The sequence below is a fragment of the Xyrauchen texanus genome, chromosome 22, assembly GCF_025860055.1.
Source record: "Xyrauchen texanus isolate HMW12.3.18 chromosome 22, RBS_HiC_50CHRs, whole genome shotgun sequence".
Taxonomy (NCBI): domain Eukaryota; kingdom Metazoa; phylum Chordata; class Actinopteri; order Cypriniformes; family Catostomidae; genus Xyrauchen; species Xyrauchen texanus.
The window spans coordinates 32,099,056-32,115,913 of NC_068297.1; the positions used below are offsets into that span (position 1 = coordinate 32,099,056).

Here is a 16,858-nt window from a genome sequence, read left to right on the forward strand (position 1 = left end):
CATATTTAGTTTATTACGACTAAACTATTACAGCATCAGGAACACAACCCAGTCAAAATGTTTCATGTAGCTCGTCAAACTCAATGTGTTTGAAAATCCATTGCAAGATTAAACATAGCTTCTATGGCAAATTTGTGCAAACCATCTCACTGTGACAGCACTTATCCAGCCTTCTTTGGAGCTGGAACAAAATTAACAGTTTTAGGTAAGAAACATACTTTTTAACTATAAAATGATTTTAATGATGGTTGTCCATTAAGGTTCAACTGTGAATAAAATATACATTATTTAGGTTGTACAGCAGACGTCTGAACCAGTTTCAGAACAGTGTATTATTTGAGTATTCAACCTGAAACTGTTTTTGCCATGACATTCTAATGCTGTGCCAATTATCAAGCCTATTTTGGTGACGGCACAAAATTAACAGTTCTTGGTAAGTAATGCTTCATCTTCAAATTTAAAACATTTCAGAATATGCTGTATTGAACTCTAGTAAAAGTTGATCATATAAAGTAAAATGAATAAAATCATAAAAGGTGTCATTTGGAAAGGGAGAAGACTCTAACATAACAAAGCGATACAAGAAGTACCACATGTACGTTTTTTAATTGTAAGGACCATGTAGTCCAAGTCATTTTACCAGTGAGCTGATGCGCTGTGCTCTGGGAGCAGCCAAGCTTACTTTGGTGAAGGGACAAGGTTGACTGTTCTAGGTAAGAACCATTTTTTTTGTAAATGTGAAAGATTAGCCACATACAGTATAATTAGTATTAGGACTACCTCAACTTGTGCATTAGTTGTGCAAGTTGATCCAAGATAGATGTTTATGATACTGTCTTGTTACTCTGTGCTCAAACACGCAAGCCTACTTTGGAAGTGGCACTAGACTCACTGTTTTAGGTAAGAAAAAAAATCTTATAATATGTTATGCAGAAATAATAATGTAGAAAATATCTAACGCTATGACATGCAAAGCAGATAAAATATGTTTGCTTAAGTGACATCTCAATTGTGTTTAATTAGATTGTCTTGTTTGTGGCAATAGGTCCATCAGTCTAAGTGCTAAAACGAATCAAATAATGTGCATTACTAGTTACTAGTTGTTCATTTCATTCATGCTTAACATCAGTGTAATCGGTCAGTGCTGCACACTTTGGCTTTGGGACTAAAGTTACAGTAACAGGTGAGACATTTTAGAAAAAATATTATAAATGTGTAAGATTTGGCATTGACGTGTCAGGAAAATTCAGTAACCAGCTACTGATCGGAGACTAAATCTAACTGACTATCCTAGATAATTTTATTAATGCACTGGTGTGCTGTGTCCTCTACTGCTCAGACGTATTTCGGTGAAGGAACAAAGTTAACTGTACTTGGTAAGAAACACTTCATACTCTTTAAATGACAATGCTTAATCAAATCAGAAGTGAAAATATATGATTACCTTTATTCTGTTTACTATAAAAAGAGGTTGAAGACATTCTACTATATATCTGAGTTAAGAAATGCCTTCCAAAGACACCTTCTGTCCCATAATTGTTAATAGCTTTCATGGAATAAGTAGCCATATATTATGAGTGATGATAAGTAGATCAAATTGAGAGTAGATGAGGTTTTATCTGTAGCGTAGAATCAATGTGAACAATAACAGCCCTGCATACTTTGGTGATGGCACCAGACTCACAGTCCTAGGTAAGAAATATTTTGTCTTTATTTTGCATAGCCTGCAGCAACATCGTACTGAAACTAAGAAAGTGTCTCTAATTAAATTGCGTGAATTTGTTTGGCATTTGTCTTTGGGAAACTTTGTGCAATGTTAGGATGTGAATAAATGGTAAATAAAGCGGTAGCATTTCTGAAGCGTTAAAGCAAACAGCAGGACTTAACTTCATGAAGTCTGAGTAATTATATTAGAGCACTTGTGTGCTGTGACACTGGTGCTGGTCAAGCTTACTTCGGCAATGGAACAAAGTTAACAGTTCTAGGTAAGACACAAAAAAATTGAAGCTAATGTTTCTAAACTGGTTGACATTTCTAAAGAATGTCATTATTTATTTGTAAATATTAATAATTAGCATTATTATGTAATGCATGCCATGTGGCTCAACAAACAGATGTGACATGCTGCTTTAACTTGATCTATATGTATATTACATTTGAAAAATTGTGTGTGTGTATATAATATATAATAGACATGTATATTATGGCATGCTGTAAAAGGTGAATCGTACTCATTGGGAAGTATGCTTTGAAAGTAATCTTTCTAAGATTAAATTTACAGTTTAGCAATTATTATGGAGTATTCTGGTTAAAATACATGCTAGGGATTTAGCTTTTGGTGTCTTGAATAAATTTGTCAGAGCACATGTGTGCTGTGACACTGCTTCTCAGGCATACTTCGGCAATGGAACAAAGCTAACTGTACTGGGTAAGAAACATTAAACTGTTATGAATTCTGTCATATAAGTTACAGTAAGTGGCAAGGTCTGCATGACAGACTTTAGCTGAGGTTTTAACTGTAGCATAGAATCAGTGTGACCTCTGGCAATCCAGCATACTTTGGCAAGGGCACTAAACTTACAGTTCTAGGTGAGTAGTTTGAGCATTCTGTGTGATATTTAAGAACTTATGAGGATATGTATGGATGTAGATATCTTATGTTCAGAACTAAAATGCTATTAGTTGATAGCACTTTGTAGAAATTCAAAATAATGTTGGTTTTGTCTTATCTATCAAATGATTAAATGGGAAATCCTCAGTGGGCAAAAGTAATTTATCCAAATGAAATTGACATCGTCGAACAGCATATTTAAAAGTAAAATAAGACTCTAATGCTTCAGCATTTGGTGTCTTGGATAAATTTGTGACACTGGTGGTTATCAAGCTTACTTTGGCTACAGAACAACGTAAACTGTACTGGGTAAGAAACAAAACTTTCATTGATTGCCATTGTTAAAACATCGGACATACCATGAATTTATGTGAAATGGAAGCAAAAAGCAATATGTAAATTGCTTTTTGGTATCAAATATTTTACTTTATTTTTTAGAAAGAAAGTGAAATGCCAGTAGTTCACAATTATCTTGATCTAATTATGTTTTAAAAATTGGATTTAGATTTATTGAGATAAGTTGCAATATTTATGACCTTGGCTACAGCTGAGGTTTTAACTGTAGCATAGAGTCAATGTGAACATGGGCAGTGCTGCATACTTTGGCAGTGGCACCAAACTTACAGTTCTCGGTAAGTAAATTGCAAAATATTTCAGATCTTATTGGGATATTTAGAAACATAATCTATCTGACGGTCAGGTCTAAATTTATGTCATTTGTTGATATGTCTATGCAAAGAGCCGTGGAAATAATGTTATTTGTGTGTTATATTCATAAAACGACATGATAAATAATTACTCAGTGGGCAAAAGTTATCTTTCTAAAGTGGAAGTATAGGCCTATAATCATGAAGCATTAATGGGGCATAAACAGATTCTAGGGCTTTAAGATTTGGCTTTGTGAGTAAATTTGCGAGTGCATGTGTGTACTGTGACTCTGGTGTTGCTCAGGCTTACTTCGGCAAAGGAACAAAGTTAACTGTACTAGGTAAGAAACCTGCTCTAAATGCTATTTTATTAATGACTGAGGATGTGTGATTTTGTTCAAGTCAAAGAAAAATAGAGGCAATCACTGTAGCAATGCTAATATTGCTAGGTTATATCATTGTATTGGCATCTTCATGAACAAGTATAGTTACAGATTATCTTGAGTTAGGCCTTACGATGCCTTTAAAATGATGTTAGATATAGTAGGAAATGTAATACTCTTTTCTTTATATGATCCAACTATAGCTGAGGTTTTAACTGTAGCATAGAATCAGTGTGACCTCTGGCTATCAAGCATACTTTGGCAAAGGCACTAAACTTACAGTTCTAGGTGAGTAATATGTGACATTTAAGAACTAACCAAAATATCTTTATACTTCTCTCTATCTGATGTTCAGGTATAAAATTAATTTATTTGACTCCATTATGAACAGAGCATTGATAATATGATTGCTTATTATATCTATTCCATGGCATTAAGTGTGTAAAATGAAGGCAATTATGCAATATATGTATATCTGTGACATTATTTATGAATGAGAAGAATTTTATTAGTTCACTAGTCATTAAAAGCAATGTGCACAGGATCTTGACCATAGCTGATGTTTTAGCTGTAGCTTACAATCAGTGTGAACAATTTCAATCCTGCATACTTTGGCAGTGGCACCAAATTAACTGTATTAGGTAAGTTTTTTTTTTTCTTTGTCTGCATGCCTTTTATTATTTTCTCAATCAGTAGGCTTTGTCAATTTATAGTTGAAAATGTTTAAAGGGTTAAAAAATATTTGTGAATGCCATTATTCATTTCCACTAAATCACGTAAACAACATTTGTCCGAGGAATTGAAGCGTGTTTATGCAAACTAGTCACAAAATTTGGAATCAAAATAGAAAGTTGCCATTGTTATACTTCTAAAACATGAGTTTGGTTCAGCTGCCAGAATCTTTGCTATTACTCAGATAACAAATTTACAAAAATGTAATAATAAAACTATTTACTAAAACTATGATGTGTTACAACAACATCTTGTATCATTTAGGGGAAAAATCATTTAAAATTACATTTTTCTCACAAAGTCAACATTCATCATTTATGATTCAGAGCTTTGTTAAAAATCTATATTTTGAGCATCATAGGCATGCCATTGTACAATGAAATCAGGTTAAAATGATAGAGACTGTTTTACTGTAGCCATTGATCAGTGTGAACAACAGACCTGCATACTTTGGTCAGGGGACCAAACTCACTGTTTTGGGTAAGGATACAACATTAGATTTTCTTTTTTATTATTTGTGGGTTCAGTTTGGATAACAGTGAACTGCTTTGCATTGTCAAATGAGCCAACGCTGATTGTTGAATATATAAACTATATACAATATAAAACACTCAGCTCCGAAAGTTCTTCTACGTAGGTCTGAATGCTGCACCTGTTCTTTGGCAACTTTTGCTGTTTTGCTCTCACTGAATAAGTATTATCAAAAGACTGTTATTGTTGATATATACTCTATCAAGTAAGATTTCTGCCTTAAGCTACATACACTGTAATTGAAAGTTTGCAAGGACAGATAAATTAGGTTCTTAAGGTTGTATGTGGTTTTCCTGTAAGAAAAAGCAGTTGAGCACCTAAACTGTAGAATGCAACTGAATATGATTGCTATTTGAAACAAGTAACCACAAAAAGGTTAGCAATTAAATCATTTAAAAGTCTTTAATATCAAACTCTATTCACGAGGATCACACAGAGACAACAGAAAAATAGTATAATTATGCAAACAGTAAGATGGCAACAAAGTGCAATAAACGTGGAGTAGATATTTACAGTAGATATCAAATATAAACATTAGCTTGCATGTGGTTAGTTTTTTACTTGTCTCGGTTCAGTGTGCTCTGGCACATATCCTGCCTATTTTGGAGAAGGGACCAAGCTAACTGTTCTTGGTAAGAATGTTGAATTGTGACTTTTACATTAGCTTTACTGTGCTTATGTTAATGGATGTTTACATAGTATAGTAGATGTTGTTGTTGAACTGAGGCTTCCTTGTACTTTTCTGCAACTGGTGCATGTACACAATTCATGTTGTCAATGATTGTAGAAATAGGCTATTGGAGATTTTTATTTGTGAAAATGTTTGCTGACACAGACAATTATATAGTGTAAACATGTATGCATAAACATAATCAAACATTTTATTTATTTATTATTTATTGTTATTATTTTTAAAACATCTAGAAATTATATTAATGATGATAAAAATAATATAATGTTCATAAAACTGCAGATTCACCATGGGAAGGTGGTCTTCAATATTGTCACACTTGTTTTATTATATTATTTTACAGAGCCTGGTATGAAAACCACTGAACCACAAAATATAACACTCCAAGAACTCTCCAAAAGGAGAAATGTAAGAAGTATGTCACTCTTGTGTGTGTGGTCCAGAACTTCTACCCAGATCATCTCACAATAAAATGGGAAATTGGAGGAACAGAAGTAACTGAAGGTGTGGCAACAGACAATGAAGCCACCAAAAATGGAATAAATATGTTCGACATGTCCAGCAGACTCAAAGTCTCTAGAAAGAAATGGAACAAAGCAGAAAACACATTCACCTGCTCATACAGTTTCTATAATGGAAGTATATATACTACAGATTTCCGCACAGTTAAAGGAACTGCAGGTAGAAATTCTGCATAATTTGTATAACTTTCATATCTTTGGGTCTTAATATTTTTAATCAAATACCAAAGCACCAAATCAAATACATTTTCTTAATACTCTTCTCTTTTAATTTACAGAGAGTGGATTCAACAGAGGTAAGGATTTGCACTTTTCTTTTGTAAGCCTCAAAATGTTTATATGAGGTGTGTGTGTGTGTGTGTGTGTGTGTGTGTGTGTGTGTGTGTGTGTGTGTGTGTGTGTGTGTGTGTGTGTGTGTGTGAGCATGTATTTATCACTTTGTGGGGACCAAATAACCGCATAAGTATAGTAAAACCCAAATTGTTGACCTTGTGGGGACATTTTGTAGTCCCATGAGGAAAACAGCTTATAAATTATACTAAGTTATGTTTTTTGCAAATGTAAAAATGCAGAAATGTTCTGTTAGGGTTAGGTTTAGGGGTAGGGTTAGGTTTAGGGGATAGAATATAAAGTTTGTACAGTATAAAAACCATTATGTCTGTAGAGAGTCCCCATAAAACATGGAAACACAACGTGTGTGTGTGTGTGTGTGTGTGTGTGTGTGTGTGTGTGTGTATGTGTGTGTGTGTGTGTGTGTGTGTGTGTGTGTGTGAGTGAGTGTGATAGCCCTGTGATGGACAGGCCACCTGTCCAGGGTGTTCACTGCTGTGATTAGCTCCAGCACTCCCTGCAACCCTGAATAGCATAAGCATTGTTATCTGCAGCTATAGAATAATTACTTTATTATTACATATAGGCCTTTAGTCATGAAGCATTAATGCGGCATAAACAGATTCTACGGCTTTAAGATTTGTCTTTGTGAGTAAATTCTATGAGTGCACGTGTGTACTGTGACTCTGGTGTTGCTCAGGCTTACTTCGGCAAAGGAACAAAGTTAACTGTACTAGGAAAGGAAACTGCTCTAAATGCTATTTTATCAAAGATTGAGGATTTGCATTGCTATAACATATGTTTGCCAGAATTTCACTGTGATTTCATCACAGTATCAATGCTAATCGCTATGTTATATCTTTGTAGTGGTGTCTTCATGAACAAGTATAGTTACTGAATATCTTTAGTTAGGCTTTATGATGCCTTTAAAATTATGTTAGATATAGAAGGAAAAGTAAGACTCTTTATATGATCCAACTATATCTCAAGTTTTAACTGTAGCATAGAATCAGTGTGACCTCTGGCTATCAAGCATACTTTGGCAAATGCACTAAACTTACAGTTCTAGTTGAGTAATATGTGACATTTAAGAACATATCAAGATATCTTTATACTTCTCTCTATCTGATGTTCGGGTCTAAAAGGATGTTATTTGTTGACTCCATTAACAAACTGTAGAAAATGAATGAATGAACTGGGATTCACTGTTTATCACTTTTTCTACGTTGAATGCAATCAAGGCTGTGTTAGAAATACACCTTTCATATTATGTGATCTCTTTAATTCCAGAGGACCACATAAAATCAGCACAGATGGTAAAGCTGGGATATGGTGTGTTCATTGCTAAGAGTGGACTGTACGGCCTTATCATCTTGGTATTTGTATGGAGAAAGGTAAAGCTGCAAAATTTACAGAACAGTTTGGGGGGTTGCACAAATGTGTCTGTACTTTTGGTTATTGTATTAGTTCACTAGGCCTGTGTCAGTTTTTATAGAGTGTGATCATTTGTCATTTTGGAAATAAATTAAATTCAATTAATTTAACTTGTAGACAGAGATTCAGTCAAACAGATGGGTAGACAGACAGACTGACCGACCGACCGATTGTTTGATTGAATTACAAGATATAAAGACTTTTATAAGATATAAAGACTCTTTATTACTCTCTGGTCCCCAGGGTTCAGCTGGCAAGTGAGGACATTGAACTTAATTGAAACTTCGGATTGTAGAAGTTACCAAGAGAACCAACATCCAGCAACACTCGGAAAGGAAATGTTCAACATACTGTAACATATAATGGAAATTACTTTTCTCTCTTTCACTCTGTTTCTCTCGCAATATTTCTCTGTTTTGTGTGTTTTGAGGATTTACCTCTATAAAAGTGTGCTAAAAACTGCATAGCAAAATATTAGTAGTAATTGCAAAAAATAGTAATTGCAAAATATTTGTTTAAATTGTGGTAAACTGTTAATAGGGAATATTTTTTGTTTCATTTTGCTTCTTTCTATTTAGTATTAATTCACATCATATTCTCATACTAGTCTGGCAGACTTGTTTACAGAGTTATTATATAAAACATATAATTATTATATTTACTATGACCTTGTATTTCTCTCTGTTTTCTGAATTTGTTTCATATATAAATAAAGCAAAATCCATAGTATCTAAGAAAATCCAGAAAAGCATCCTCAATTGTTCTATAGAAATATGATCCACCAATCTAGGCTACTATTTAGAGCAAAATGACTTAAAAATTATGAACTGTCTTTTTCTTAGAAGTAAATTTATAGTAAATTGCAACACGTTATACATGCAAAGGGCTTAAAAGCATCACTCATGTATTTTAACCTCAACAGTCAGTGCCTGCCATCTATAATGATATTGAATGTACATATTAGATCATGCAACAATACAGTAACATTCATTAATCAGCGGTTAGTAGTCACATGTATCAGTTTACTCAGGTAACACTTTCAATAAGGTTCAATTTGCTAAGATTAGCAAATGCATTTTGTATCATGAACTAACAATGAGCAATATATTTTTTACAGAATCCATTAATCTTAGTTAATGATAATTTATACAAATTAAATTGTATTTAGTAAATTAAATTTAGTTTATAATGCATTAACACATTTTAAAGCGTAAAACGTATTAAAAAAAATATTATTAGTATATGTTGCAATTAATATTTACCAAGATTAATAAGTGCTGCAAAAGTAATGTTCATTGATAGTTCATATTAACTGATGTTGTGAACGAATGTTAACAAATGCAATCTTGTTGTACAGTGTTACAAGTAAAAATCTGTCTGTGGTCTTGTTTCTTAAGGGTTCCCCTAGTGAAGACACAGAAAGTGTAGAAACTTTGTTTGCCATTTGAGTGTTGTTGTTGTTGTTGTTTTTTTGTTTTTGAAGGAAAAGAACAATGAAAACAGTAGCCCCACTTTCTGTCATCCCTTGAGGTTCTAGCTTCTCTAAGCAAAATTTTGGAGTTTAAATCAGTCCGAAGTGTATTCATCAACATGAAAAACTCAGAGTACACAGATTCTGAGTTTTTTTTTTTTCTTAGCTTACAATGAAGGGGATTAAGAATTCTACATTTAAATGTTCACTAAATACTACAGTACTAGTGTACTACAACTAGTACTGGTTGCACATCATGTACATAACCTTGGATAAACTTGAAACAGGACAGGAAATTATAAGATAGTGTGCTGTTTATTTTTTGTTTTTTCATCCTTTTTGCTCCTGACATTTTCTGAAATATCTGATTTCTCTTTTCTTAAACAAGTTGTTCTACAGAATTTTCAGAAAAGAACAAGCACAACATTTCATACAGTTATTTATGTATTTATTTATTAATTTATTCATAATATAATATTTTATCAAACCAAGTGACTTTTATTTCCAAGAAATATCACAAGCAAAAAGATAAATGTTTCACCAAAATAAGTTTGTTTAAATGATATGGATCAATAGATATACTGTTCAAAATGTAAACATTTATTTGAACACTCTCTGGTTGTCAAACTTGGAACGTCCATAATGTGTGTGATGAACGACACCTCTGGTCACACAGGTCAACTGAAATCATACATCCACTAATATATATATATATAAATATGAATGAATAAAGATAAAAGATATATACATTTCTATTATACAAATAGTATTTGGACCCACTGTATGTTTATTGGCGTTTTTGTTAGTTTTGATAATTGCTAAAAGACACTAATTCATATTAGAGAAACAACATTTCACTCAATCTTGCTACTCACAAGAGGCCTCTCAAGGTAACAGCTGGGAGGCCACTATGGCTTTCATGGTCTCAAACTGAAAACGGGCCCCCAAAAACAGTGTACGATTGCCCATTATTAGCTGTTAGTTGTTGAGGTTTAGGTAATGAGGTAAATCATCGTGTACAAGCTACGCAAAACTAGAATTTGGAGAAGGGACCAAACTGACAGTTCTGGGTAAGTTTAAGTAAATTTTTTACACTGCAATTTCCATGTGATACTTAAGTAGACATCATTCTGGATAATCAATTGTTTGATCACTGAAATGCAGTAAAATGGCTGATATGGTACAATACATGCAAATGAAATGTATTGGTTGCAGAAAGCTAGGCACATAGACCAATAGAAGTCCAGAAGCTTACAGCTGAAGTTATTTATATGTAAAAATATATATATATATATTTAATTAAAGAAATAAAATGTTTTATTTCTTAAATACTGTATTTTAATTTCTGTAAATGAGATATTCCAATGAGAATATTAATGAAATCTTCAGCAGAAGAAGAAAAACAAAAGTAAAAGAGAAAGAGTTTGTGTGTATATTTTTTAGTGTCTGGGTTCAAAGCATTTATTTCCAATAATAGCATGAAACAAAATCGAACACAAATAACTGCCAATCAGGGGTAAACTTGTCCCAAGGGGTCCTTAAGCAGGTTCCAGGGCAAACTTATAGTTTGATTTTGGTTTGTTGTAATAATAATAATAATAATAATATTAATAGGGCTGTCTAAAGATTGCATACTATAGGGTGACCAAACGTCCTGTTTTACCAGGACATGTCCTGTTTTCACGTCCTGTCCTGGCCGTCTTTTTGTGTCTTTGATAGATAGTATTTTGTAATAACAATTTTCTATCCATACAGAGGCATAGCCTACTTTAAATGTATTGAAATTAACAAGGCATCTTTGAGTAAAATTCGAGTATCATTTGAGTATCTCATTGCCAGGCCGAGTGTCCTGGTTTTGGTAATCAAAATATGGTCACCCTAGCATACTATGATTTAATATCATGATTTTCATATTTAATAAATGAAATCACTCATAAAAAAAAATAAGTTGTAATATAGTGTTAGGTTTGACAATTTGACACTTGTAGTGGAACATATTTTATGTGCATAACAAAAGTGCTCTTTACTAATTTCCCTCATATTTCTCAAACTGCTTCAGTTACTGTTTTTCACCCAGTATTGTTTTTTGTTGGTGGTTTAAAAGTGTCATTGTAATAATTTGTAATAATAATATTAATGATCACGCTTAATGATATCCAGTAAAATGAGTGAAAAGGAACACATTTAGTGTGTATGAAGGGGTAATTGATCCATATAGATAACACTGTGGGGGTAGATAAGACAAAAAAGTTTGGAAAATTGGTCTAGACACTCATATTAATTCAATTTGCTGGCACAAACAAAAACACCCTTTTCATTGACCGCACATCATAGGTTATTTAAGGTCCTTGTTATGTCCCCATCCTTGTTAGGAACACCTACCACCCCATTACACATTAACACAGTAGTTTTAAATTACCCTTTCTAATTATCTTTGTTGTTCTCCTCAAGCTGCAAACATTTCTAAGCCAAACGTCAAGGTCCTACCACCCTCTCCAAGAGAGATCTGTTCCCAAAACAAGACAGATAAAACTTCAACTTTGGTGTGTGTAGCCTCTGACTTTTATCCCGATCACGTCCGTGTAACCTGGCAAGTGAATGGCAAAGACAGAAAGACCAATGTGGCAACTGACCTTACAGCACAACAAGACCAGAACACATTAAAGTACACTATCACTAGCAGAATTAAAGTTGATGATGCAGACTGGATGAACCCCAACAATACCTTCACCTGCACTGTCTACTTCTACAATGGAACGCAAACCAACAATGTCAGACACAGCATAAAAGGCCAAAAAGGTTTGGAAATTGCACAAACAGTGTGATAAACAGGTTTTAAAGTGTATTGGATATCATGTAACATGGATACAATATATAAGTGTGTATTTTCTTTTCTTCCCTCCAGCTCATAGAGGTAAGCGTGCTCTTTTCATTGAAAATGTATGTATATTCCAAGTGAAATTATAATCATGAGAGAGTGACCCCAGTTATTGCGGACACTTCAGTGAATAGCATCACTTCCACTGCAGGGTACAACTCGACTCAATTCGACTCTGCTCGCTTTTTTGTGGTTTTCCACTGTGGATAGTACCTGGTACCTGATACTTTTTTTAGTAGCACCTTGGTCGAGGTTCCAGGTGAGCCGAGCCGATACTAAATGTGACGTCAAAATCCTGCAGATCACTAATTGTTCAGGGAATTATCGTCACTACTAGAGTCACTGGATTTCCGACAAGCGACATCAACCCGCTAGTTTTAAAGTTAGCAACAGCGATAGCAGTATCATTTGTTCACGTGACTTTCGAATTGTGAAAAAAGAAATGGCTGTACGCAAAACCACGCCATGGTCAATAAACAAGGTGCAGCCTGTCCACTCGTTAGCGATGAGCGAAACGAAAAAGTCTCTCAGGAAGTGTATCAGCTGTGACGGCTACCACCGGACCTTCCAACAGTGTAGGGAAAAGTGAAAAACAACTTAAAAATGTCTACAGAACCATCAAGGAAAATTGGAAATGGTTTGACCAAATGGAAGCTATCTAAACTGGAGAGCAATGGGAGGGAGAGTGCCACGATGGAGGATGGTACATTTTGTTACGTTAACTCTGCTTGAAAGCTTCACTTCATTTAGTTGACCAGCTACTGGAAGATTGCTTCTAAAACAACCAGGCCAATTTAATTGTTACATTTGTGTAAAATCACCATTCAACAACAGCTTTATGCAGCACAATGAGCTAGTAGCTAACAGCTAACAGTTGTGTTATTGTTTTGGTCAGTTTTTGTGTTGTGTTTAAGATGATGTCAAGGCAGTAGAGGCAGCACGACTATGACAATCAGCCTATAATCCCACCCACATTGAGGTGGCACTAAACTGCAGTGGAAATGCAAGCTCAGAAAAGTAAATCGAGTAGAGTCGAGGCGAGTCGAACCGTAATGTGCAGTGGAAAAGTGCCATTAGATAACAAAACATCAATCCATTAGCATACATTTGAAAGAAGGAATTCAGAAAAATATTTTATAAAATATAAATAGCGCTGTCAATTTAACATGCTCATTTAGTGGAATTCATTAAATAAAATAAAAAATAATGCATTTAAAATATATATATTTTTTAAATTACATTTAATTTCATGCCCATTGACTCGTATGTAAATTTTATTAAAAAAAAAGTATGTAACTTTGTGTTTTTACGAGCCATATCAACAGGAGCGTTCCGTGTGACTCATTAAACTTCACAAGCAGGACTGCCACAATAAAAGCAATATCAACTACTTTTAACTTATCAAAGCATTCTAAAGTGTTTATGAGGTTGTTTATTAGACTGACTACCAGTGAGACACTCCAAATGTGTCCGTCTGACACGCTTGAACATAAACCGACAATTAAAAATAATGAACAAGAAAAATAACAGATTGACAAACTCAATTACAAAATGGACACAGTATCTGTAGAATGTAGGCTTGTTTCATGAAAAGGGAATAAAGCAAAAATACATGTTAAAGACACTTTTTGTATTGTCTAATCAATGCTTTACTCATCTGCCCCAATAATGCATTACATTTCAATTGAATTAATTATTATTATTATCATATAGCCTTTATTATATTTATAATTTATTATATTATATTAATAATTATTTGAGTTTTTAAGAATCAGCTATATTGATTACTTCAATGAAATAATTGGCTTGCCGTGATATTATTTCAATTATTATTATTATTTATACTGATTGATAGATCTAGTTATAAAACAATAGAAATACTGTACACAATTATTCCAAAAAGCATTTGGAAACTTTTATCCTGATCATGTCCATGTAGCCTGGCAAGTCAGAAAAACCAATGTAGGCAGCACCTGTGAGAAATTGAGGGAACTGACTTCATGCATCTACTATAAATGACAGTGGGAGCAGTTGGTTGAAAGTATTTAAAAATTGCTAAATTTGAAGTTAATTTTGAGAAAAGCATATGCTTGCTTTGATATTGTTGTCATCTAATGTAGCGCCATACATCATACATCAGGTGAGTTTTAAGTTTCCAAAATACTTGTTGGGGTCACTGAATGCTCAATGCTCTGACTGTAAAAGGAGAAAAAAAGGCTATTGACATTTAATTGTTTAATGTGACAATAATTGCGTTTTTACTGTTGGAGTGATGTGACATTTATGTTTGTGATATTAGTAAATCTGAGGTCATTGAACACGTTTGGCTTTGGCTACATCCTGTTCCTCTCCAAGAGTGTGCTGTATGCTCTGATTATGGCCGTTCTGGTGTGGAAACGCTAAGGTAATCTAAAGAAATCTAAACTCACACATCAAATCTCCAATCCATCGAGTCACATTCAGTGACAATTATTTGACAATTTGAAAATACTTTAGTATTTCTATTGTAAATGTATCTAATGCAATGTCATTAATGTAGTAAAATTATACAATATATAGACAGAATATATATATAGCAATAATATGCAGTAAACGTGCTGCAAAACAAAGTTTCAAGTTGCTCAGATAAGTACAACTAGGAAGGAAAGTGAGAGAGATTGGTAAAATAATGGAGTAAGGTTTTATTTATTTATTTATTTATTTATTTGAAAGAATGAAGCAATTCACAAGTGCTCACGAAGGAGATGTGTCTTTGATGCTTCTAGACAGTAGTTAGTGGATCAGCTGCTATATATATATATATATATATATATATATATATATATATATATATATATCCAATATAATTATCCATTTGTTTCCCCTACAGTTTTCAATTGACAGAAAACCGTTATCAGAGGACTGAGATCTTCATCATCTTGGCCACTGAGAGACCAAAACAAGATGCAAGACCAGTGCAGGATGTTTATTTGCTGTATTGTATTATATACATGTTTATAACCATGTAACAGTGTTTGTGTTTAAGATTGTATGCCTTCAAAATCACAGCTTATTGTTTTGTTAATAGTAAAATATGAAGAAATCTCCCAAAACCTGAACACTTCCTTGTTAAGTTTCAACTCAGAAACTGACTGGTTAAGCTAAAGCTAAAAGCATTTAAAGGCAACTAACCATAAGAAGCATGTTTTGGGTAAAATGCCAAAAAAAAAAAAAAAAAAAAAAATTACATTGTATTTTCCTAGATTTTCATATTCTACTTTTGGCTGTGACTAAAATATTCTCTGTTTAATTGAGTCCTTTGCTTTACGAGAAAGAGAGCATATTTGCATCTGATCTGAATAGTGGAAAATGTGGGTGTTTTATCTCAGTTATGCAAGAGTTTTCCATTTAAACAAGAAAAATATGACTTTATATGACCTGTGACCTCTAAGTTTTCTAAGCCTTAACTAAGATTTATTGTAAATGAAAAAAAATGTTCCCCCAATTTCCAGAAACAAGACAAAGTAAAAAGTACTGAGAATTGCAAATAAATTTACAATTGCAAATAATAACTGAAGACTCACAATTAGAAGCTTTCTACCAACAAAATGAGCATCTTGTTGTTATGTTGTTGTTGAATGATTTTTTTTTTAGATATGCCCCCCATTCTTATTTCTAATAATTAAATAAAAAAATATACTGGATTCTTCATAAAACAAAATATTGTTTGTTTTCTCCTCATTCTTTCATGTAAATAATATAATATTATCCAGAATAACATAATTAGACTAGTTCTTCTACTTTAAATGGCCTATAGAAGACTTGAAATGTCACAGAGCAGACTGTTGTAGCTGAAAGCAGGATGTGGTGTCATTTCTTTGCGAACAGTGCGGAGGTATTGTGCAGGATGTGGTCAGAATGCTCTCGAGATGTTTGTGTTCAATTCTGCATCACACACACACACACACCTGCTGCTGCACCCAAGCCTCAGAGCTCACACATGTCTAGAAACAGAGCTGCTGCATGGAAACTGGTGCAGGGCTGATTCATCTGTGGAGCATGTTTGCAGGTTATTGTATCAGCAGTCTGTACCGCACACCCACACATCTGTATTGTTTATCTGGAACATGTTAAACTCATGCAATCCCATTGCTCAGTTTGAGTAAAATGAAGCCTAGTACATAAAAAGGGTGTTATAAACACTTGATTTATGAGACTTGTATTAAATGAAGTTTAAATAAAGCATTTAATCTGCAGTTATTTAACAGTAAATACAATGAAAAAATGAAAGATTTCAATTCAAACACAAATATTGCATTTCTGCTATTATTAATTTATTAATTTATATATTTCAAATGTCCTTGTTTTTAGAAATCTTAATCTAGAATCTTTGGAAATAAAATCCAGTCAAATTTAGTGTCACATAGCTACAAATTAGAGGAAATTCCTTGCTATGTATCTCGATTGGGCAGAAATGCTGTGATGCTTTTACTGCATCCAATTAAGTCCCATTATAAAACTCTACCTATGAAACATTACGATTTAACGTTAAATAATACCAGTAAGCCTTTAATTTCAGTAAAAGTAAAAACAGTTAGGAATTATTACAAGAGGAGATCTCAGTGTACAAACATAATACGTTATTCAATT

At 33.4% G+C, this 16,858-nt stretch overlaps 1 protein-coding gene and 1 gene segment (V, D, J or C); both read left to right on the plus strand.

Moving 5' to 3' along the window:
• Positions 1-8,964, plus strand: part of LOC127662697 (T-cell receptor beta-2 chain C region-like) — a 62,626-nt gene extending 53,662 nt beyond the window's left edge. Inside the window, 4 exon segments of the C gene segment in view lie at positions 5,997-6,276; positions 6,395-6,412; positions 7,737-7,840; positions 8,124-8,964. Coding sequence covers positions 5,997-6,276; positions 6,395-6,412; positions 7,737-7,840; positions 8,124-8,141 — 420 coding nt within the window.
• Positions 8,965-12,059: 3,095 nt separating this feature from the next.
• Positions 12,060-16,858, plus strand: part of LOC127662699 (uncharacterized) — a 15,196-nt gene continuing 10,397 nt past the window's right edge. Inside the window, exons 1-3 of the mRNA XM_052153988.1 lie at positions 12,060-12,150; positions 12,257-12,265; positions 14,529-14,617. Coding sequence (XP_052009948.1) covers positions 12,060-12,150; positions 12,257-12,265; positions 14,529-14,617 — 189 coding nt within the window. The remainder of the gene's footprint in view (positions 12,151-12,256; positions 12,266-14,528; positions 14,618-16,858) is intronic.